Source organism: Mobula hypostoma, chromosome 7 (assembly GCF_963921235.1).
Source record: "Mobula hypostoma chromosome 7, sMobHyp1.1, whole genome shotgun sequence".
Lineage (NCBI taxonomy): Eukaryota > Metazoa > Chordata > Chondrichthyes > Myliobatiformes > Myliobatidae > Mobula > Mobula hypostoma.
In genome coordinates, this window is record NC_086103.1 from 163947948 (window position 1) to 163970666 (window position 22719).

General features: G+C 44.2%; 1 protein-coding gene across 4 annotated transcripts in view; it reads left to right on the plus strand.

Moving 5' to 3' along the window:
- LOC134349729 (von Willebrand factor A domain-containing protein 3B-like) overlaps window positions 1-22719 on the plus strand; it is a 180619-nt gene that overhangs the window by 25127 nt on the left and 132773 nt on the right. The window contains exon 1 of one of the 4 annotated variants that reach the window (XM_063054496.1): window positions 685-704. The exons of the other annotated variants lie outside the window; for them this stretch is intronic. Within the exon in view, the coding sequence (XP_062910566.1) occupies window positions 703-704 (2 nt within the window). The 5' untranslated portion in view covers window positions 685-702. Of the gene's footprint in view, window positions 1-684; window positions 705-22719 lie in introns of those variants that run through there. 4 annotated transcript variants of the gene reach the window in all.

Below are 22719 nucleotides of genomic sequence, written 5' to 3' on the forward strand. Positions count from 1 at the left end.
ATTAGTTATTACCAGTAGAAAATAAAAACTGAATGAAAAGCTATGTGCGATCTTAGAATGTCTCTTTCTGGAATTCAGTCAATACAGAATGGCAAGTGCAGTCGCATTGTTGTTGATTGCAAATTTTGGGCCAATCGTCAAACTGATGTGTTAATTAAAAAGCAGGTTCACAAAAATGATTCCAGAATTGAAAGGCTTATCGTTTGAGGAGTGTTTGGTTGTTCTGGGCCTTTACTCACTGGAATTCAGAAGGATGGGGGGGGATGTCATTGACACCTATCGAATATTGAAAGGCCTCAAGAGAGTGGATATGATGAGGATGTTTGTTAATGCATATATCTAATCAGCCAATCATGTGGCAGCAACTCAATACATATAAGGTTGTGGGCCCACTGGGGCCCTCCTTGTGGTAATAAACAGAGTTAATGGTGTTAACAATATGTGAGTTTTCTGGACAGAGCGAAGCAAGACAAAAAAAAATTGATGCAGAGCATGTGAGAGACCTTTAAACCTGATGTTTTTTGACTGTGACCCTGGCAGTGCACACAGGATGATATATTAAAATGGATGAACCAAAGTAGTAGACCTATAATTTTATCCAAACTTATTAACCAACTTGTTAAAACAGTGCAGCTAATTTTGCCCTGTGTTTGAAGGTTCAATTGTTGTTCAGACCAAACATCAGAATGGAGAAGAAATGTAATGTAAGTGACTTTGAACTTGGAATGATTGTTGGTCCCAGATCGGGTGGTTTCAGTATCTCAGACACTGCTGATCTGGGATTTTCGCACACAATTGTCTCTCGGGTTTTCAGAGAATGGTGCAAAAAGCCAGAACATTCAGTGAGCAGCAGTTCTGTGGGTGAAAACGCCTTGTTAATGAGAAAGGCAAGAGGGGAAAGGTCAGACTGGTTCAAGCTGACAAGAAGGTGACAATAACTCAAAATAACTACATACTACAATATTGTTTAGAAGAGCATCTCTGAATGCATAGCACGTCAAACCTTGAAGTTGATGGCTACAGCAGCAGAAGACCATACTGGATTTCATTCCTGCACCTTAATGTCCACTGAGTGTGGTGTTGCAGTTAGTTATGGCCAAGTTACAGTAGTGTAGGTAGTTGAAGATGCTAGGACCATGATGAGGTAGATTGTGAGTTCAAGAATTCACCTTTATCATACAAGGCTTTTGAGGTGAGATGTCCACTTGTTTAATTAAACACGATGCAGCTCTCCGTTCGTGCTCAAGTGGTGACAACAATGAAATGGTCTCTGCTTGTCACATTTCACATAAGATTGACAACAAATCTGGGATTTCCCACACAGAAGTAATTGAATGTGGAAAAAACTAGGTAGTTTTTGTGGTCACAACTCTGAAAGTTGTGCTGTTTGCAATCTTCTCCAGTGCTGCGGGTCAGCATGATATCATAGTGATTTGTGTAGTGTGCTACAGTATCAGCCACCTGTGTTCAATTGGTGCCACTTTCCGTGAGCAGTTTGTACGGAACTGTGTAAAGGTTATAAGTACGTATATATATCTCCAGAGTGGCTAAGATTTTTGCACAGTGCTGTAGTAATTTTAAGTATTGCACTGTACTGATACTGCAAAAAAAATGAATTTCATGATATTTGTCAGTGATGATAAACTTGATCCTGATGTGGGTCTCCATTGCAGACTGAGAGTGGGAAGGGGGCAGGGAGAGGGGAATCATGGTTGGGAAAAGGGGAATGGAGTGGGAAGACCAAAAGAGACCTTCTGTAATGATCAATAAACCAATTGTTTGGAATCAAATTATCTTTCCTAAACACAAAATATTCTGCAGATACCTCCCCCCACCTTCTTTATAGGGCCTCTGCCCCTTCCCTCTTCACTTCTGACGAAGGGTTCTGGCCCGAAACGTTGACTGATGTTTCCACGGATGCTGCCCGACCTGCTGAGTTCCTCCAGCGTGTTGTGAGTGTCAAATTATCTTTCCCGGTGTCTCAGGGCTGGGTGTGTCTGCACCTGTGCCAGTCCCTGCCCCTGGCACTCCTTCTCTGCCACCCATACCCCTCTTGTGGTGCCACACCTTTGCCATTCCCACCATCCTTTGCTCCCGTCAGGTTCACAAACTTGTTCTCCACTCCACATTGATACCTTAGGCTACTGTTTATATATGTGCCTTAGATTTTTGCACTGTACTGCACATTCTCCCCGTGACCACGTGGGTTTCCTCCCACATTCCAAAGATGTACAAATCGGTAGGTTAATTGTTCACATGGGTGTAACTGGGTGGCGTGGGCTTATTGGGCCAGGAGAGCTTGTTACCACGCTGTATCTCTGAATAGAATGGAAAATTTCAAGGGAAATTACAGGACGTGAATTTAAACTGCTTGCAATTAGGTCATGTGATAAATACATTGAAAATTGAAGTCTTTGTTACTGAGTTTTAAAAGGCACAGTAAGTTCATGTATAAAGAGAAGATAAGTAAAAGTGCAAGAGAGCCATCAACCAACTGATAAACATGAAGTGAGTGGAATCTTTAGATCTGTCAGGATGACTGGTGACATCAACCGAAAGAACAGGGGAAAGATTAGCATCTGCTTGAAGCAGGACTTTGAAGATCTTCTCAGCTGAGATTCTGTCTGACGTAGATGTCATTGTCTCTACTCACAGCAGAACCTTAGCACTACCCAAGCTGACAAGAGATTGTAAGGCCAGATAACAGCTCAAGCCACAATAACACTGCAACAGACATTAAAAACTCCCACTGAAGTTCTGAAATATCATGGAGAGATTTCATCAGTTCAAATTTATGATCTCTTATTCCTCACCAAGGAAAAGAGAATAATTACAGAGAATTTCCAAGATGTTCAGTCTTGACTGTCTTCAAGGAAGGAGACAAATCCAAATGAGGCAGTTACATAAAAATATCCTGTTGCCTGTCACAGGGAATGTCATGAGAAGTTTCTCCTTAATGCCTCTTCCCGAAGGCCAAACTTCTCCTCCTAGAATCACAGAGTGGATACTGTTCATCATGAGATGGGGTAGATAAGGATAGCTTCCACCCTGCTGTTAGCAGGCTCGTGAATGGTCCTCTCATGTGCTAAAAGACAAAATCTTGATATCCCAGTTGATCTCTTTGTGGTCTTTCACTTCAAGTCCAAAGTTCAAAGGAAGTTTATTATCGAAGTACATTTATGTCACCATATACAACCCTGAGATTCATTTTCTTGTGGGCATACTCAATGAATTCTTAATGGAATAATAACCGTAATAGAATCAATGTAGGATCACACCAACTCGGGTGTTCAACCATTGTGCAAAGGACAACTAACTGTGCAAATACAAAAATAAATAAATAATAATAAGTAAATAAGCAATAAATATTGAGGACATGAGACGAAGAGACCTTGAAAGTCAATCCTTAGGTTGAGGTAACATTTCAGTAATGGGGCAAGTGGAGTTGAGTGAAGTTATCCCACGTGGTTGAAGAGACTGATGGTTGAGGGGTAATAACTGTACCTGAACTTGGTAGTGTGAGTCCTGAGGCTTCTGTACCTTCTTCATGATGGCAGCAGCGAGAAGAGAATATGTCCTGGGTGGTGGGGTTGCCTGATGATGGATGCAGCTTTCCTGTGCCAAAGCTCTGTGTAGATGTTCTCAATGGTGGGGATGCACTGGACCGTATCCATTACTTTGTGTAGGATTTTCCATTCAAAGGTACTGGTATTTCCATACAAGGCCATGATGCAGCCAGTCAATATACTCTCCACCACATATCTATAAAAGTATGTCAAAGTTTTAGATGTCATGTTGAATCTTCTTCAAATCTTAAGGAAATAGAGGTGCTATCGTGCTTTCCTCAAAATTGTATTTATGTGCTGGGCCCAGGACAGGTCCTCCAAAATGATAATATTGAGGAATTTAAAGTTGCTGACCCTCTCCAGCTCTGATCCTCCGATAAAGGCTGGCTCATGGACATCTGGTTTTCTCCTCCTGAACTCAATAATCAACTATTATACTCCTCCTTCTCCAGCCTTGTATCCCTTTTGCCAATCAACCTCCCAGCGCTTGGCTCCATCCCTCCCCCTCCCGTCTTCTTCTATCATTTCGGGTCTCCCCCTCCCACTTTCAAATCTCTTGCTATATCTTTTTTCCTTTAGTCCTGACGAAGGGTCTCGACCCGAAACGGCGACTGTACTTCTTCCTATAGATGCTGCCTGGCCTGCTGCATTCCACCAGCACTTTGTGTGTGTTGCTTGAATTTCCAGCACCTGCAGATTCTCTCGTGTTGCGTCAATAATCAACTACTTGGTCTTGTTGAGATTGAGTGAGAAGTTGTTGTTGTGGCATCACTCAGCCAGATTTTCAATCTCCCTCCTATATGCTGATTCATCACCACCTTTGATTCAGCCTATGATAGTGGTGTCATCAGCAGACCTGGATATGGCATTGGAGCTGTGCTTAGCCACACAGTCACTAGTGTAAAGTGAGTAGAGCAGGGAGCTAAGCACATAACCTTGTTGTGCACTGGTACAACTACTACTATGTTGACTCAGGCCTAGGGGGCCGGCGTCGGGCACAATGACAAACTCTCCACTTCTCCCTCTCCCTCATCAGTGTGTTCAGTTCATCTACATTAGCCACGCCGCTGTCTTCTAGGAGCGTGTTGACCATAGTCTTGGGAGGGCGCTCGGGGTTCATCCGCCCTTGCTTGGGCTCCTGTATGATGACTAGGCTGGCAGGTAGCTCGGGGTGGCGTAGACAGTGCCCCGCTAGTTGCAGTCTTCTCGCCTCGATTTTAGTGGTGAGCATCGGTAGGTTGTTATAGAGCTCGACGTTCATTATGTGCTGTAGCCAACTCACGTCAAGAGCCATCCGGAGCATTCGTGTATAGCAACCATCTAGAGACTTTCGCATCGTCTTGGTGAGTGTCCACATCTCACATCCGTACGTGAGAATGGACTCTATGACTGCTATGAAAATCCTCTTTTTAAGCCCTCTGGTCAGGTTTGACTTCCAGATTTCCTTCATATCATTCATAGCCCTCCACGCCAGCACCTTCCGTATCTTTATGTCCTTCTCTGAACTCATCATTCTTGACCCGAGGTACTTGTAGTCAAAGACTTTCTTAATGGTATCATTCTCTACGGTCTTGAGAGTGCCTTCGTCGCAGTAAAACGCCATGTACTCTGTCTTTTTAGCGTTTTGGTGAAGTCCAACTTTATTGCACTCAATTTCCACTTTTGTCAATAGCTGCTGTGCTTCCTCCATCTGGTCAGAGAGCAGGACTATGTCATCTGCAAAATCGAGATCTGTGAGTGTAACTGGTCTGACCCTTTTGGTTCGCCCTGGTTTTATGGTAAAATCAAGCTTGTCATGATCTTTGGTAGCTTGTCGCAGAGCGTAATCAAGGACGGTTATAAAGATGTAGGGTACCAGAGTGTCTCCTTGCAGCACACCAGCTAGGAGCTCGAGCACTGCTGTTTCTCCGTCTGGTGATACAACTTTTGCCATGGTTTTGGTATAGCTGGACTCTATTGCTCTCAGTAGATGGTCTGGCACTCCGTAAGCTTTCAGGATCTTCAGCATTTTACCTCAGTGAATGGAGACGAAAGCTTTGCGAAAATCGATGTAAGTAAGCACAGCTGGTAGGTTGTTCTTCTTGACTTCCTCGATGATCCTACGGAGAGCAAGTATTTGCATTACTGTTGTGTGCTTCTGCCGAAAACCATTTTGATTGAATCTTAGCTTCGGGTCAATGGCAGTGCGAATCCCTGTTCAAGATCATCCGATTGTATAACTTCGCTAAGATGCAAGTCAAGCTGATACCGTGGTAGTTATCTGTCTTTGTGAGTGATCCAGACTTGGGGACTGGGATAATACTTGAGAGTGACCACTGTTCTGGTTTGCACTAGTGCTGATGGAGACTGCGTGGAGGAGATGTTATTGTCAATCCAACCTGAGTGGAGTCTGCAAGTGAAGAAATTGAGGATCCAGTTGCACAGGAAAGTATTGAGGCCAAGGTCTTGAAGCTTATGGATTTGTCTGAGGGGATGATGGTATTGAACGTCAAGCTGTAGTTGATAAAGAGCATCCTGATGCATGCATCTTTGCTGCCCTGATGTTTCAGGGTTGAGTGAAGAGCCAATCGGATGGCAGTTACTTGTGGACCTTTTGTGCAAGTAGGCAAATAGGAGTGGGGCCAAGTCGCTTCTCACATAAGAGATGATATGTTGAAACACCAGCCTCTCATCACACTTCATCACTGTGGATCTAAGTGCTACTGGAAAATATTCACTGAGGCAGGTTACCATCTTCTTCTTAGGCACTGGCATAATTGAGGCCTGCTTGAAGCAGGTGTGTACCTCAGACTGCCAAAGCGAAAGGTTAAAGATCTCAGTGAACACTTGTGCCAGTCGACCAGCACAGGCCTTTAGTACTTGGCCAGATACCCTATCTGGCCTGTATGTTTCGCATGAGTTCACCCTCCTGAAGGCTGCTCAGAGACTGAAATCACAGGATCACTGGGGCCTGTGGAAGTACATGATGGTTCGATGGTCAAAGCAAGGATAGAAGGCATGGAGCTGATCTGGAAGCAAAGCCCTGTTGTCGACTGTGTTGTTTGATTTCACTTTATAAGAGGTGATAGTATTCAAGCCTTGCCACAACTGTCGAGCATCCTTTGTTAATTCAAGCTGAGCCCAGAATTCCCACTTCGTCCATGAGATGGCTTTCGGAAATTGTACCTGGACCCCTTGTAACTTCCTTGGTCACCAGACTTGAACGCCTTTGATCTGGTCCTTAGCAGATTGTAGATCTCATGGTTCATCCAGGGCTTGTGGTTGGGGAAGATTTTGTGGGGCCACACTCATGTACATCTGTTTTTATTTGCCTGTGAAAATTGCACTTTCTCTGCAACAAATTCTATATAGCGCATTCTGTTTTTCTTTTTACTTCCTCAGTATACTGGAGGGTATACAAACGAAAGCTTTTCATTGCATCTTATACATGTGACAATTACAAACAAATAAACCTTCTGTATGTGACAAGCGGAAGGAAAGTACACTTTGTTGGGGGGATTAAAGGAGTAGACTATTTTCGAAATGGGGAGCAAATTTAGACATCAGAAGTGCAAAGGGACTCATGCAGGATTCCCTAAAGGTTAGCTTGCAGATTAAGTTGGTGGTAAGGAAGGCAAATGCAATGTTAGCATTCAGTTTGAGAGGATAGAATATTCAAAATCCAAGATTTTTTATGTCATTTTCTATATACAAGTGTAAGGAGAATGAAATAACTGTTACTCCAGATCCGATGCAGCACATAAAAAACACAAAAGATAAGGAGCAGAATAATAATAACAATAAATATAAATACATGATAGTTTATATACACAGATTGATTATATGTCTATAAAGTAATGTCAGGCTGTATATAAGGTGACTGATGGGACATTATAATAAAGTAGTGATGGAGTTAGTGAGTGGAGGTGTTGATCAGCCTTACTGCTTGGAGAAAGTAACCGTGTTTGACTCTGGTGGTCCTGGCGTGGATGCCATGTAGCCCACTCCCTGATGGGGGAGGGAGCAACAGTCCATGAGCCGGTGGGATCGTTCATGATGTTACTGGCCATTTTCCAGCACCTTTCTGTATATACGTCCTTGATGGTGGGTAGGCTGCTGCCAGTGATGCGTTGGGCAATTTTGATCACCTGTTGCGTAAAGTAATTGGGAGAAATCTATATAATTCGCGATCACCAACATTGAGTTGTGGTTTCACTTTAAGAGGCTGGTCTGATGTGATGACGTGGTTACGTAAGGATTTTTAGCGTGATTTTGTGGTTAGGTGAGGGAGTTCAATAAAATGTGTTACAGGTCTCATTAACCAGAAAGTGCCTCACTTTGTTTTATTTGTGAAAACCTACATCAGTGACCCCGATGCTCCGAGACCACTCCCGAGTTATCGAACATGTCGGCTTTGAAACTGCTGGAGTTTCAGGACCCAAATGCCATCCCTTAGTTTGTACAAACTTTGGCCCAGTTCGCTCTGCGAGAAATCACCACTGACGACACCAAACTCAACTACGTGGTAGTGTTGCTCAGCAGTTCCACAGCTGTGAGAGTGGTGAGTCTGCTTCAACACCTGACTGAACATGATAAATACCAGTTGCTGAAAACTCAGCTTTTGGACTATCGGAGTTTGAGCGCGCCAAACTCAGGGATGCTAGGTCTTCAGAGCTAATGGGCCACATGCTGTCCCTCCTGGGAAATCACCATCCTTGTTTTATTTTTACAGAACTGTTCATGCAACAAATGCCTGATCAAGTTTGCGTAGCCCTCGCTAATACACCTGTGATGGACTATAGGGAGCTTGCTAAAATGGCTGATAGTTTGCACTCGGCCAGGCAAAGGTACATAATCCCTCCTCATTCCTCTACCTCAGTAAGCCCGGTCAGCAAGGCCCCCAACTTAAGGATGCCCTTGAGGCCATACACATAGGAGTTGACTATGCCAGCATGGCAGCCGAGCAAGTTACTGACCCAGAGGTCCAGGCTTACAGAACAGCAGTCCCGGGCTTGCGGTTAGCTGACATTAAGTTCAGGGCAGCTGGGGTTTCTCTCCTGTGCGATGTCTCCACTGGTTGCTCTTGCCCCATCGTGCCCGCAAACTGGAGGTGAACTGTTTTGACTCTATACGTGGCCTCATGCATCCGGGTCGGAAGGCCTATCAGAAACCGGTTGCACTGAATTTTGTCTGGCACAGCCTCAGAAAGGATGTGGATGACTGGATTTCAGATTGTGTGGAGTGCCAGTGGACAAAAATTAGTTATCATGTTCAGGAGCCATTGGCACCTTTTGAGGTCTCTGAGCGATGGTTTCACCATGCCAATGTGGGCCTTGTTGATCCTCTTCCCCACTCCCATGGCTTCACACACCTTATCATGGTGGACCGTACCATCATGTGGCCAGAGGTGGTCCCTAGCATGGACAATGGCTGCAGACATGGTTTAAGCGTTCATCAGCACTTGGGTTGCTCAGTTTGGCGCACCATCTGATATTTCTTCTGACCATGGTCCCCAATTTGTTTCAGACCTCTGGGCTGTGATGGCTCAGAACCTTGGCGCTAGGCTACATCACACCGCGGTGTATCACCTGCAGTCCAATGGCCTCGGCAAATGGTTTAACAGCTCCCTAAAAGGCTGCTCCGAGCACTTCCCTGATCAATGGGTGTTGGCATGATTAGCTCCCATGGGTCCTTCTGGGACTCAGAATAGCTCCAACAGAGGACCTGCGGTCGTCCGTGTCCGTGTCTGAGCTGGCATACAGGCAGCCGTCACAAGTGGCAGGTGACTTTATTCCTGATGACTGGTCAGCTTCCTCTGCACATTCAATTCCTTTTCACCTATTCCTACCTCCCACATGGGTTCCTGTCGACCTAAATTCTGCCTTGACTGTTTTTGTCCGCCATGATGGACACCAACGTTCCCTTAGGCCCACTGACAATGGCTCGGTCTGGATTTTGGAGCAGGGAGAAAAGTCTTTTATCATAAATAAGAGGAATGAACCTGAACGAATTTCTGTAGATTGCCTTAAACCAGCCCACCGAGATTTGGAGTATTCCATTACCGTGCAACGTGGTAATCACAACGTGATCCTGAGTGTGGCAACACATCTATGGACAAGCCTGAGGCAACTGCAGTTCCTCCACCCATGGAACACAGGACCCGAGCCAGGTGACCCACCCGAGCTCCAGACAGGCTCATGACGCCAGTTTTAGTGAATTTTGGGTGAGTGTCTGTGTAGGGAAATGCAATTGGGAGAAATGTACATAATTCACAACCACCAACCTTGAGTTGGGGTTTCACGTTACGAGGCTGGTCCGACTTCGTTATGCAAGGATTTTTGGCGCACTTTTGTGTTTAGGTTCGGGGTTCAATAAAACGTGCTACGGGTTTCATTAAACATAAAATGCCTCCCTTCGTCTTATTTGTGAAAACCTACAGTGGTAGAACTTTCCTGTCCACTGCAGTGCAGCTCCTGTACCAAGCAGTGATGCAGCTTGACGGGAAGCTCTCTACTGCACATCTGTGGATTGACATGAGTATGGGTGCACAGCAAAGTCCAGCTGTCTTCAGCCTCCTCAAAAAGCAGAGGCATTAGCGACTTTTCCTGATGTGTTCTGGAACCATGAGTGGTTGTGTTTGATGTGCACTCCCAGGAGTTTGAATCTGCAGTTTCCACCGCTGTCTGCCGATGTAAAGGGTGGTGTGAGTGGTATAGGTTCTTCTGATGTCGATAACCATCTCTTTTATCTTGTTGACATCAAGGAAGAAGTTATTTGCCTGGCACCAGGCAGCAAAGATGTAAAAGCAAGAATGTAATCCTGAGGCTTTATAAAGCATTGGTTAGACCACAAGCGGAGTTTTGTGTGCCCATTTTGGCTGCTTATCTAAGAAAGGATGTGTTGACATTGGAGAGGGTCTGGAGGAGGTTCACGAGAATGATTCCAGGAATGAAAGAGTTAATATGTGAGGTGCTGAGGTGCCTTTGGTGGTTCTGGGCCTGTACTCGCTGGAGTTCAGAAGAATTTATTTATGTATCTATCGATCAATTTATTTACTTATTTAGAAACCTAACAAATATTGAAAATCTTAGATCGAGTGGATGTGGAGAGGATATTTTCTATGGTGCGGGAGTCTAGGACCAGGCGGCTGTGGAGGCCAAGTCATTGGATAGATTTAAAGTGCTGATTGATAGGTTCTTGATTAGCAAGGGTGTCAAAGATTAATAGAGAAGACAGGAGAATGGGGTTGAGAGGGATAAAAAGTCAGGCATGGTGAGATAGTGGAGCAGACTTGATGGGCCGAATGGCCTAATTCTGTTCCATTGTCTTGTGGTCTAAAATACAAACAGGATCAGCAACTGAGACATAAACTGTATCTGCCAGCAGGGGCTTCAGTTCTTAGCAAGAAATGCAGCTGGTTCCGCTCATGTAGAACCCAAAGTCATTCATATGGACTTGTACAATCTTCAACTTTAATAGCATCTCAAAGCTGTACAGACTTTTCAATTAATATAGCTGTGGGAAAAATAGAAATCAATGGAACAGAGAGAAATGAATTAATACCAGAATGAAACTAAAACCGCTATGAATGCTTCACAAATCCACAGAGAGAGAAGCAAACTGCAATTTCAGATGGAAGGAATATCGACTTGAAATATTTACTCTGGTTCACTCTCCACTGATTTTGAACCATAGAACCATAGAACCATAGAAACTACAGCACAGAAACAGGCCTTTTGGCCCTTCTTGGCTGTGCCAAACCATTTTCTGCCTAGTCCCACTGACCTGCACACGGACCATATCCCTCCATACACCTCCCATCCATGTATCTGTCCAATTTATTCTTAAATGTTAAAAAAGAACCCGCATTTACCACCTCGTCTGGCAGCTCATTCCATACTCCCACCACTCTCTGTGTGAAGAAGCCCCACCTAATGTTCCCTTTAAACATTTCCCCCCTCACCCTTAACCCATGTCCTCTGGTTTTTTTCTCCCCTTGCCTCAGTGGAAAAAGCCTGCTTGCATTCACTCTATCTATACCCATCATAATTTTATATACCTCTATCAAATCTCCCCTCATTCTTCTACGCTCCAGGGAATAAAGTCCCAACCTATTCAACCTTTCTCTGTAACTCAGTTTCTCAAGTCCCGGCAACATCCTTGTAAACCTTCTCTGCACTCTTTCAACCTTATTTATATCCTTCCTGTAATTTGGTGACCAAAACTGAACACAATGCTCCAGATTCGGCCTCACCAATGCCTTATACAACCTCATCATAACATTCCAGCTCTTATACTCAATACTTCGATTAATAAAGGCCAATGTACCAAAAGCTCTCTTTACGACCCTATCTACCTGTGACGACACTTTTAGGGAATTTTGTATCTGTATTCCCAGATCCCTCTGTTCCACTGCACTCCTCAGTGCCTTACCATTAACCCTGTATGTTCTACGTTGGTTTGTCCTTCCAACGTGCAATACCTCACACTTGTCAGTAATAAACTCCGTCTGCCATTTTTCAGCCTATTTTTCCAGCTGGTCCAAGTCCCTCTGAAAACCTTCCTCACTGTGTACTACACCTCCAATCTTTGTATCATCAGCAAACTTGCTGATCCAATTTACCACATTATCATCCAGATCATTGATATCGATGACAAATAACAATGGACCCAGCACTGATCCCTGTGGCACACCACTAGTCACAGGCCTCCACTCAGAGAAGCAATTCTCTACTACCACTCTTTGGCTTCTTCCATCGAGCCGATGTCTAATCCAATTTACCACCTCTCCATGTATACCTAGCAACTGAATTTTCCTAACTAACCTCCCATGCGGTACCTTGTCAAAGGCCTTACTGAAGTCCATGTAGACAATATCCACTGCCTTCCCTTCATCCACTTTCCTGGTAACCTCCTCGAAAAATTCCAACAGATTGGTCAAACATGACCTACCACGCACAAAGCCATGTTGACTCTCCCTAATAAGCCCCTGTCTATCCAAATGCTTGTAGATTCTGTCTCTTAGCACTCCCTCCAATAACTTACCTACTACTGACGTTAAACTCACCAGCCTATAATTTCCTGGATTACTTTTTGATCCTTTTTTAAACAACGGAACAACATGAGCCACTCTCCAATCCTCCGGCACTTCACCCGTAGACAGCGACATTTTAAATATTTCTGCCAGGGCCCCCGCAATTTCAACACTAGTCTCCTTCAAGGTCCGAGGGAACACTCTGTCAGGTCCCGGGGATTTATCCACTTTAATTTTCCTCAAGACAGCAAGCACCTCCTCCTTTTCAATCTGTACAGTTTCCATGGTCTCACTACTTGATTCCCTCAATTCCATAGATTTCATGCCAGCTTCCTTAGTAAGTACAGAGCAAAAAACCTATTTAAGATCTCCCCCATTTCCTTTGGTTCCGCAGGTAGCCAACCACTCTGATCTTCAAGAGGACCAATTTTATCCCTTACAATCCTTTTGCTCTTAATATACTTGTAAAAGTTCTTTGGATTATCCTTCACTTTGACTGCCAAGGCAACCTCATGCCTTCTTTTGCTAAACATTTCCAGCATATTTTTCATTTCCTATGCAGTGTTTTGATCTTGGGGACTTAAAAGTTTTTAAAAAATTTACGCGATTTATGCTATTATTTCTGGATTCTTGAACTATTTCGTCTTAGAGATTTTAACATTTGTCAGTAGACCTTGTATTTTCCCCTCTGTTTACAGCCTCTTTGTTTAGAAATCCTCCAAAACTTATGACAGTGGAAGCCTGCCATGTCATCAGCAGGCCATCTCATATTTCCCGGAAACGAGCCCTGTAAACGTAACAAGTTCAGCAAGATGATCTATCTGCAGCAAACATCTTTATTATCATCAGTAATCTGAGAAGTTATGGTAGACGTATGACTTGGCGTAATTCTACAACTCTGTGATGTCAAAACGAGAATGTATATAAGGATCTGAAAGTGGCCGAAGAGTAATATCAGCGGGGTCTAAAGAAAATTAAACAGTAATTTTTAAAAAAGGACTTAGTGTTTTCCCAGCATCCGTATATGACAATAAACTCTTCTCGGGCTTCCAACAGGGTACAGGTATCGATTATAACCGATGGTTCGATGACAAACTCTGCCATCTTCATCAGGGGTGATGCCTGGACATGTCTAGTCATGGACTAGATGAAGATGGCAGAGTTTGTCATTGAAACGTCAGGTATAATCGACATCTGTACCTGGCAGGAAGCCCGAGAAGACTTTATTCGTAAACAGTAATTTTTTTTTTCTCTAAGTTTCACTACTAGGCTCACTAACTCTGAGAAGCAGAGGGAATTGCGTGTCCCAGTGCATGATCCATGAAAGACGGGTACGGCAGGTAATTAGGAACACAACAGAACACTTCTTTATTATGAAGGGAATTGAACACAAAAATAGGGAGGTTATACTACCGGAATCAGATTTATTATCACTGGTATACTTTGTAAACATTGTTACTTAGTGGCAGCAGTACAATGCAAGATATAAAGACAACTATAACTTATAATAAAAAGTAAAAATAGAAAATGAAAAAAGAATAATAAATAAACAGTCAGTTAGATAGACAATGCAAAAATACACGGGTCACTGCTGTGACTCCATTGTAAGCACTGTGTTCAGTTCTGGTCTCTTTATTTAAGGAAGGACGTAAGTGCATTGGAAGCAGTTCAGAGACTATTGCCTGGAACGGACATGAAGGTTGAGCAGGCTAGGGTTTGTATTTACGGGAATTTAGAAGAGTAAGAGGGGCCTCATTGAAATATACAGCCGTAGAGTAATAAAGCATGGAAGCAGGCCCTGTGGGCCGACTTGTCTATACTGACTGATTATACAACATTTACAATCTCAAAGGATTCAAATAGGCTGAATGCCAAGAGGATGTTTGAGAGTCAGAGAGTCACAGAATACAGCAGCACAGAATCAGGCCCTTCTGCCCTTCCAGTCTGTGCTGACATGTTTTTCTGCCCAGTCCCATCTACCTGCATCCAGACCATAGCCCTCCATACCCCTCTCATCCACGTACCTGTCCAAACTTCTCTTAAATGTTGCATTTGAACCTGCATCCATCACCTCTGCTGGCAGCTCATTCCACCTTCTCACCACCCTCCGAGTCAAGAAGTTCCCCTTCATGCTTCCCTTAAATATGCCAATTTTCATCCCAAAACTTATGACCTCTAGTTCCTACCTCACCCAACCTCAGTGGAAAAAAATCTGCATGTAGTTTCTTTATTTATATCACTCATAATTTTGCATATCTCTACAAGGCCTCCCTCATTCTACTGCGCTCCAGGGAACAAAGACCTAATCTATTTAAACTTTCCCGATATCTCAAGTCTTCAAGTCACAGCAACATCCTTGTAAATTTTCTCTGTACTCTCTCAAGTTTATTGATATCTTTCCTGCAGGTAGGTGAACAGAACTGTACACAATACTCCAAATTCAGTCTTACCAATGTACACTGTAACATGGTAATTTCGTTTGGGATCAATAAAGTATCTATCTATCTATCCATCTATCTAACTACTTGTCTTATACAGCTTCAGTATAACATTATGACTCCTGTACTCAGTGCTCTGGTTTATGAAATCCAATATCTGCCCGTGACACCACTTTCAAGAATTATGGCAACACACACAAAATGCTGGAGGAACTTAGCAGGCCAGGCAGCATCTATGGAAAGAGTACCATTGATGTTTTGGGCCAAGACCCTTCATTAGGACTGGAGAATAAATGATGAGGAGTCAGAGTAAGAAGTTGCGGGGGGGCGGGGGGGAAGAAACGTAAGGTGATCGGTGAAAGAATTATGGAAAAGACTATGGGTTTGTATTCCTGGATCCCTTTGTTCACCACACTCCTCATTTCCCTGGCATTCTCTGGATACTTTGGTTTCTTCTGCAAAAATGCAATGCTTCACGCTTGTCTGCAGTAAATTCCATCTGCCATTTTTCAGCCCATTTTTCCAGCTGCTCATATCCCATTTTTCTGTGGGAGAATCTAGACCAGGCATCATTATGTTGATCATTCAAAGCAGGGGTTCCCAACCTGGGGTGTATGGACCCCTTGCTTAATGGTATTGCTCCATGACATAAAAAGGATTGGGAACCAACCTCTGATTTAAAACTTTGTCCATTTAAATAAGGATGAAGTGATGTGTTTTTCTCTCTCATGAGTCTTTGGCGTACTCTTTTTCAAAGGGATGCGGGGATGGGGAGTTAGGGATGTAGAATTGCAGTTACTGTCAAATCAGCAATGATCTTATTAAATGACTGAATGGGTTTGAGGGGCCAAGTGGCCTACTCCTGTCCCTAATATCTATGTTGGTATGATCACTGAAGCTTTTGAAGAACTTGGTCTTTGGGACATATGGCACAATTTCGCAAAGATTGTGAAACTTGGAAGAGTAGTGAACTGTGAAAGATAGTAATTATCTCCATGAAAAACATAGGCTAGTACCAGAGGCAGTCACATGGCATATCAACTTGTAAGGAGAATAGATGTAAGGTGACACCTTTGGCTAGAAGAAGAATGAGAGAAATTCCATCATACAATTGTAAAGAGACAGATATTGAAGTTGGTAAGTCATGTTTTGCAAAACAGGTAATGAGGCACAAAAGATGCTGGGATTACATCATTCTCACGTGGGATGATGTCATTCCTGGGGAATGATATCACATTGTTCTGAGAGTAGATGCCTTATTCTCTCCCGCAAACAGGTTCTGATCTACAGCTAAATGCTCCTCACTCCAGGCACCAATCACCAGATTTCTGGGTGTGTCCTTTCCATCCGCTCTCCACTCAGCCCCTCTGACTGCAGCCAAATCCCCAGGCTCCAAACCTTGGCCACCCCATTCACAACCTGTATCCCACCCCATGCTCCTGTCCCAAGGTTACTCCCCACTCCAGGTAACCTTTCACCCTCATTTAGCCCCCTCCTCCAGGGTCCTATGTCTTGTTTTCACTCCACTCAGATTCCAAAATCCTCAAAGACCAGGTTCATATTGGGCCCTCAACCATCAACGTTCCCCCTGTGACCCTCCCGGTCCTGGCCTTAGTGTTTCCCTTGGTGTTCTCCACCATCGCTCTTCAGCATGGAGAATGGCTTAGCCTAAAATTCTGCAATACCTCCCATCATGTGGAGAGTAACAGTCTTGTTGCTGACGCATCATCAACGTAAGCCAACAGCAGACTCACTGACACAAGTTAATTCCAGTATGTTTAGCACCCTCTGTGTGTTGTTTGTGTCAGATCATTTATGGTTACCCTCTAGTTTGTTGCAACACACATCAAAGTTGCTGGTGAACGCAGCAGGCCAGGCAGCATCTCTAGGAAGAGGTACAGTCAACGTTTCAGGCCGAGACCCTTCGTCAGGACTAACTGAAGGAAGAGTTAGTAAGAGATTTGAAAGTTGGAGGGGGAGGGGGAGATCCAAAATGATAGGAGAAGACAGGAGGGGGAGGGATGGAGCCAAGAGCTGGACAGGTGATTGGCAAAAGGGATATGAGAGGATCATGGGACAGGAGGCCCAGGGAGAAAGAAAAGGGGGAGGGGGGGAAAAATCCAGAGGATGGGCAAGGGGTATAGTAAGAGGGACAGAGGGAGAAAAAGGAGAGGGTGAAAAAGAATGTGTGTATATAAATAAATAACGGATGGGGTATGAAGGAGAGGTGGGGCATTAGTGGAAGTTTGAGAAGTCAAAGTTCATGCCATCAAGTTGCCTGGCCTGCCAGCAACTTTGATGTGTGTTGCTTGAATTTCCAGCATCTGCAGATTTCCTTGTGTTTGCGCCTCTAGTTTGTTGTTTGTTTTGAAATATTTTTGCCTTAATATGTTTAAGCAGTTACTTAACTTTGTTATTTGCGTATCACTCCTCTTTTTATTTCAGTGCGCGTGCGCCGGTCGTGCGTGCAGCCTGTTACAGCCGTTCCGATCAGTATTCTTACTTTTTAACTTACGTTATTTTTTGTATTTTTTTTTCACGGTAACACGTTGAAGCTGCACCCCCTCTAACATGCTGGTAGAGAGAGTTTTATTTGGGTTTTTAGCGCTGGAAATAGTTACATTCGGACACGTCTCATTAGCGGGACAGAAGCAAGGTCGCATTGTGTATTCCAGGGACCAGCTGACTGAGCTTATGCCGGCCGGTTTAGCGAGCAGAACGGCGGACACCCCTGCTGAAATCTGGAGAAAAACACACAGAGGATGCAGGGGGGGAATCACAAAGGCGAGGAAAGAGGACCAGGTCGAGACAACAGAGACTTATGGAGAAGAGGAGTTCGGTGGGTAATGAAATGGACGAGTTCACGGCACTAGCCAGGCATCAGAGAACATTTTGGGAGTGCAGTGTTACGTGTTTCACTGGAACGGGGCTGCATGAGGACATACCCGATCAAAACTTCTCCATGGATGGCTTCCAGACCATTCCGGCTGACTGGAAGTGCACTGAGAGCGGTAAGCATAAAGGAGTTGGGTGCTTACTGTTCTGGTTAACAACAGATGGTGCAATCCGGGTCATATTACGATTGAGGAACATGTTTGTAGCCCGGATATTGAAGTTTTTACTGTTGGACTTCAGCCATATTCCACCGAGATAAAACACTGGGTGGCACGGGAGGTCGTGCCTGCCTGTGGCCATCGAACTTGTAGCCCCTCCCGTGGAGGGTCAGACACACTGAGCCAATAGACTGGTCCTGGACTTATTTCCATCTGGCACAGTTTGCATTTTGTTGTTTGATTGTTTGTGGCTTTTGTATTGCCATATTTACGCTCTATTCTTGGTTGGTGCGGCTGTAACGAAACCCAATTTCCCTCGGGATCAATAAAGTATATCTATCTATCTACCTATCATGAGGATTAATCTGCACTCTAGTTGTTAAAATGTCTTTTACCATGGAAAGGGCGTGGCTCCTACGCAAGCTTTAAATCATAAAGCAATGTACTGGCTTCTTCCCCCTTCTTTTGACAGGTCCTTGATTTGTAAGAATGTCAAAAGTTACAGGGAGAAGGCAGGGGCTTTATGTACATACAATCAATCCATGTATATATGCTATCTTATGTATTAATATATTTAATATTATTAATATTGTTTATAAACATACTAATATGTTTTTATTATTATGTTCTTTATCTTAGTTTGTTTTTTTAAATGCTGCATCAGATCCTGTGTAACAATTATTTCATTTTCCTTTACACTTGTGTACTGGTAATGACATTAAACTACCTTGAATTTTGAGAGGGATAATAAATCAGCCATGATTGAATGGCAGAGCAGACTCGATGGGCTGAATGACCTAATTCTGCTCCTATGTCTTATGGTCTTTTCCAGTCCTGATGAAGGGTCTCAGTCTAAAATATTGACTGCTTATTCCCTTCCTTAGATGCTGCCTGACCTGCTGAGTTCCTCCAGCGTTCTGTGTGTGTTTTGTAATGTACTGGCCTTTGCTCCCTCTTTAGTAAACAGAGGCTTGTTGATATTGTGCTTTATCAACTTTCTTAGAAACACATACAATGAATTAGTTGGAAATGGTATTAGTGTTATGCAGACATGTAAATCATTTTGTATTAAAAATTCAATTATGGGATGTGGGCACTGTTAATAAAGCCAACACTTATTTCTCATCCCTAATTGCCCTTTATTGAGAGCAGGAGGTCCCAACCTTTTTTATGCCGTGGACCAATACCATTAAACAAGGGGTCCGTGGATCCCTGATATCGACTGATATACAATGGTCACAAACTAGAGAGAATCTGCAGATGCTGGAAATATTCGAGCAACACACACAAAATGCTGGAGGAACTCAGAAAGCCGGGCAGCATCTAGGAAAAGGGTAAACAGTCGAAGTTTCAGGCCGGAACCCTTCGGCAGGACTGGAGAAAAAAAAAAGATGAAGAAATAGATTTAAAAGGTGAGGTGGGGGGAGAGAGAAACACAAGGTAATAGTTGATACTGGGAGGGGGAGGGATAAAGTAATTAGCCGGGAAGTTGATCGGTGAAAGAGATACAAGGTTGGAGAAGGGGGAATCCGATAGGTAGGGACAGAAGGCCGTGGAAGAAGGAAAAGGGGGAGGAGCTCCAGAGGGAGGCGATGGGCAGGCAAGGAGGTAAGGTGAGGAATGGTGAGGAGAGGGTGGTGGGCCGTTAGTCCGGAAGTTAGAGAAATTGATGTTCATGCCATTAGGTTGGAGGCCACCCAGATGGAATATAAGGTGTTATTTCTCCAACCTGAGTGTGACCTTTTCGTGACAGTAGAGAAGGCCATGGATTGACATGTCAGAATGGGAATGGGAAGTAGAATTTAAATGGGTGGCCACTGGGAGATCCAGCTTTTTCTGGTGGATGGAGCGTAGGCGCTCAGCGAAGTGGCCTCCCAATCTGTGTCGGGTCTCACCAATATAAAGAGGCCACACTGGAAGCACTGGACACAGTATATGACCCAGCAGACACAGGTGAAATGTCGCCTCATCTGGAAGGACTGTTTCGGGCCCTGAATGGGAGTGAGGGAGGAGGTGTAGCACTTGTTCCACTTGCAAGGATAAGTATCAGGAGGGAAATCAGTGGGGAGGAATGAATGGACAAGGGAGTCATGTAGGGAGAAATCCCTGCGGAAAGCAGAAAGTGGGGGTGGGGGGGAAGGAAAGTTGTGCTTGGAGGTGGGATCCTGTTGGTGGGATACGGAATAGTAAGAGGTCCTTCTGGCCCAACGAGCACACATTGCCCAATTGCTCCCATGTGACCAATTAACCCACAAACCAGTACGTCCTGGGAATGTGGGAGAAATCAGACCATCCGGAGGAAACCCACATGGTCATGGGGAAAACATACAATCTCCTTACAGACAGTGGCTGGAATTGAACCCGGGTCACTGCTACTGCAAAGCTTTATGCTAACTGTCACACCATCACGCCGCCCTTGGGAAGGGGATGTTTCTTTCTGAACAGAGGCAATCCTTCTGATGTCGGCACTCTCTGCTACAGTGCTGCTGGGCTGGGGGTAACAGGAGTTGAACCTGTGGACAGTGAATGACTTTCCTCCAGCTCAGGCTGGCCTGTGACTTGGAGAGCAACCAGTATACCATCATGATGCCCATGGCCCTTTGTCCTTCTTGGTGGTGAAGGTCATTGGTTTGGGAGGTCATGTCAGACCATTCTGGGTGAATGCATTTTGTATGTTACAAACACTACAGATTTTACAGATGCTGGAAATCTAGAGCAAGACACACACACACACACACACACACACATCTTGAGGTACAAGATGATAAGTGGCATTGATTGGGCAGATAGCCAGAAACTTCTTCCCAGGGCAGAAATGGCTAATATGAGGAATGCCTAGAATTTCTCTATCCCATAGCCCTCTATTTTTCTAAGCTCCATGTACCTATCTAAGGGTCTCTTAAAAGACCCTGTTGTATCTGCCTCTACCACTGTCACTGACAGTGCATTCCACATACCCACCACTCTGTTAAAAACTTACCTCTGACATCCCCCTTGTACCTACTTCCAAGCACCTTAAAACTATGCACCCTTGTATTAGCCATTTCAGCCCCGGGAAAAAGCCTCTCATCATCTTGTACACCTCTATCAGGTCACCTCTCATCTTCTGTCACTCCAAGGAGAAAAGGCCAAGTTCACTCAACCTATTCTCATAAGGCATGCTCCCCAATCCAGGCAACATCCGTGTAAATCTCCTCTGCACCCTTTCCATAGTTTCCACATCCTTCCAGTAGTGAGGTGACCAGAACTGAACACATCACTCCATGTGGGGTCTGACCAGGGTCCTATATAGCTGTAACATTACCTTTCGGCTCTTGACTCAGTCCTACAGTTGATGAAGGCCAATACACTGTATGCCTTCTTAACGACACAGTCAACCTGTGCAACAGCTTTGAGTGTCCTAAGGACTCGGACCCCAAGGTCTCTCGGATTCTCCACACTGCCAAGAGTCTTACCATTAATACTATATTCTGCCATCATATTTGACTTACTAAAATGAACCATCTCACACTTATTTGGGTTGAATTCCATCTGCCACTTCTCAGCCCAGTTTTGCATCCTATCAATGTCCCGCTGTAACCTTTGACAGGCCTCCACACTATCCACAACACCCCCAACCTTTGTGTCATCAATAAATTTACTAACCCATCCCTCCACTTCCTCATCCAGGTCATTTATAAACATCACAAAAAGAAGGGGTCCCAGAACACCACTGGTCACCAGCCTCCATGTAGAATATGACCTGTCTACAACCACGCTTTGCCTTCTGTGGGAAAGCCAATTCTGGATCCTCAAAGCAAGGTCTCCTTGGATCCCATGCCTCCTTACCTTCTCAATAAGTCTTGCAAAGGGTACCTTATCAAATGCCTTGCTGAAATCCATATACACTACATCTACTGCTCTACCTTCATCAATGTGTTTAGTCACATCCTCAAAAAATTCAATCAGGCTTGTAAGGCACCATCTGCCTTAGCGTGGGTTTGTCAGCATGGCTTTGTCAGATTGTTCCGAATCATATTATGCCTCTCCAAATATTTATAAAGCCTGCCTCTCAGTATCTTTTCCATCTACTTATGTACCAACTCCTGAAGTAAGAGTCACTGGCCTATAATTTCCTGGGCTATCTCTACTCCCTTTCTTGAATAAGGGAACAACATCCGCAACCATCCAATCCTCTGGAACCTCTCCCGTCCCCATTGATTTTGCAAAGTTCATTGCTAGAGGCTTAGCAATCTCCTCCCTCATCTCCCACAGTAGCCTGGGGTATATCTCATCCAGTCCTGGTGACTTACTCAACTTGATGCTTTCCAAAAGCTCTAGCACATCCTCTTTCTTAATGTCTATATGCTCAAGCTTTTCAGGCCGCTGTAAGTCATCCCTACAGCTGCCATGGTCCTTTTCCATAGTGAATACTGAAGCAAAGTATTCATTAAGTACCTCTGCTATCTCCTCCAGTTCCATACATACTTTTCCACTGTCACACTTGATTGGTCCTATTCTCTCACATCTTACCCTCTTGCTCTTCACATACTTGTAAAATGCCTTGGAGTTTTCCCTAATCCTGCTCATCAAGACCTTCTCAGGGCCCCTTCTGGTTTTTATAATTTCCTTCTTAAGCTCCTTCCTGCTAGCCTTATAATTTTCTAGAT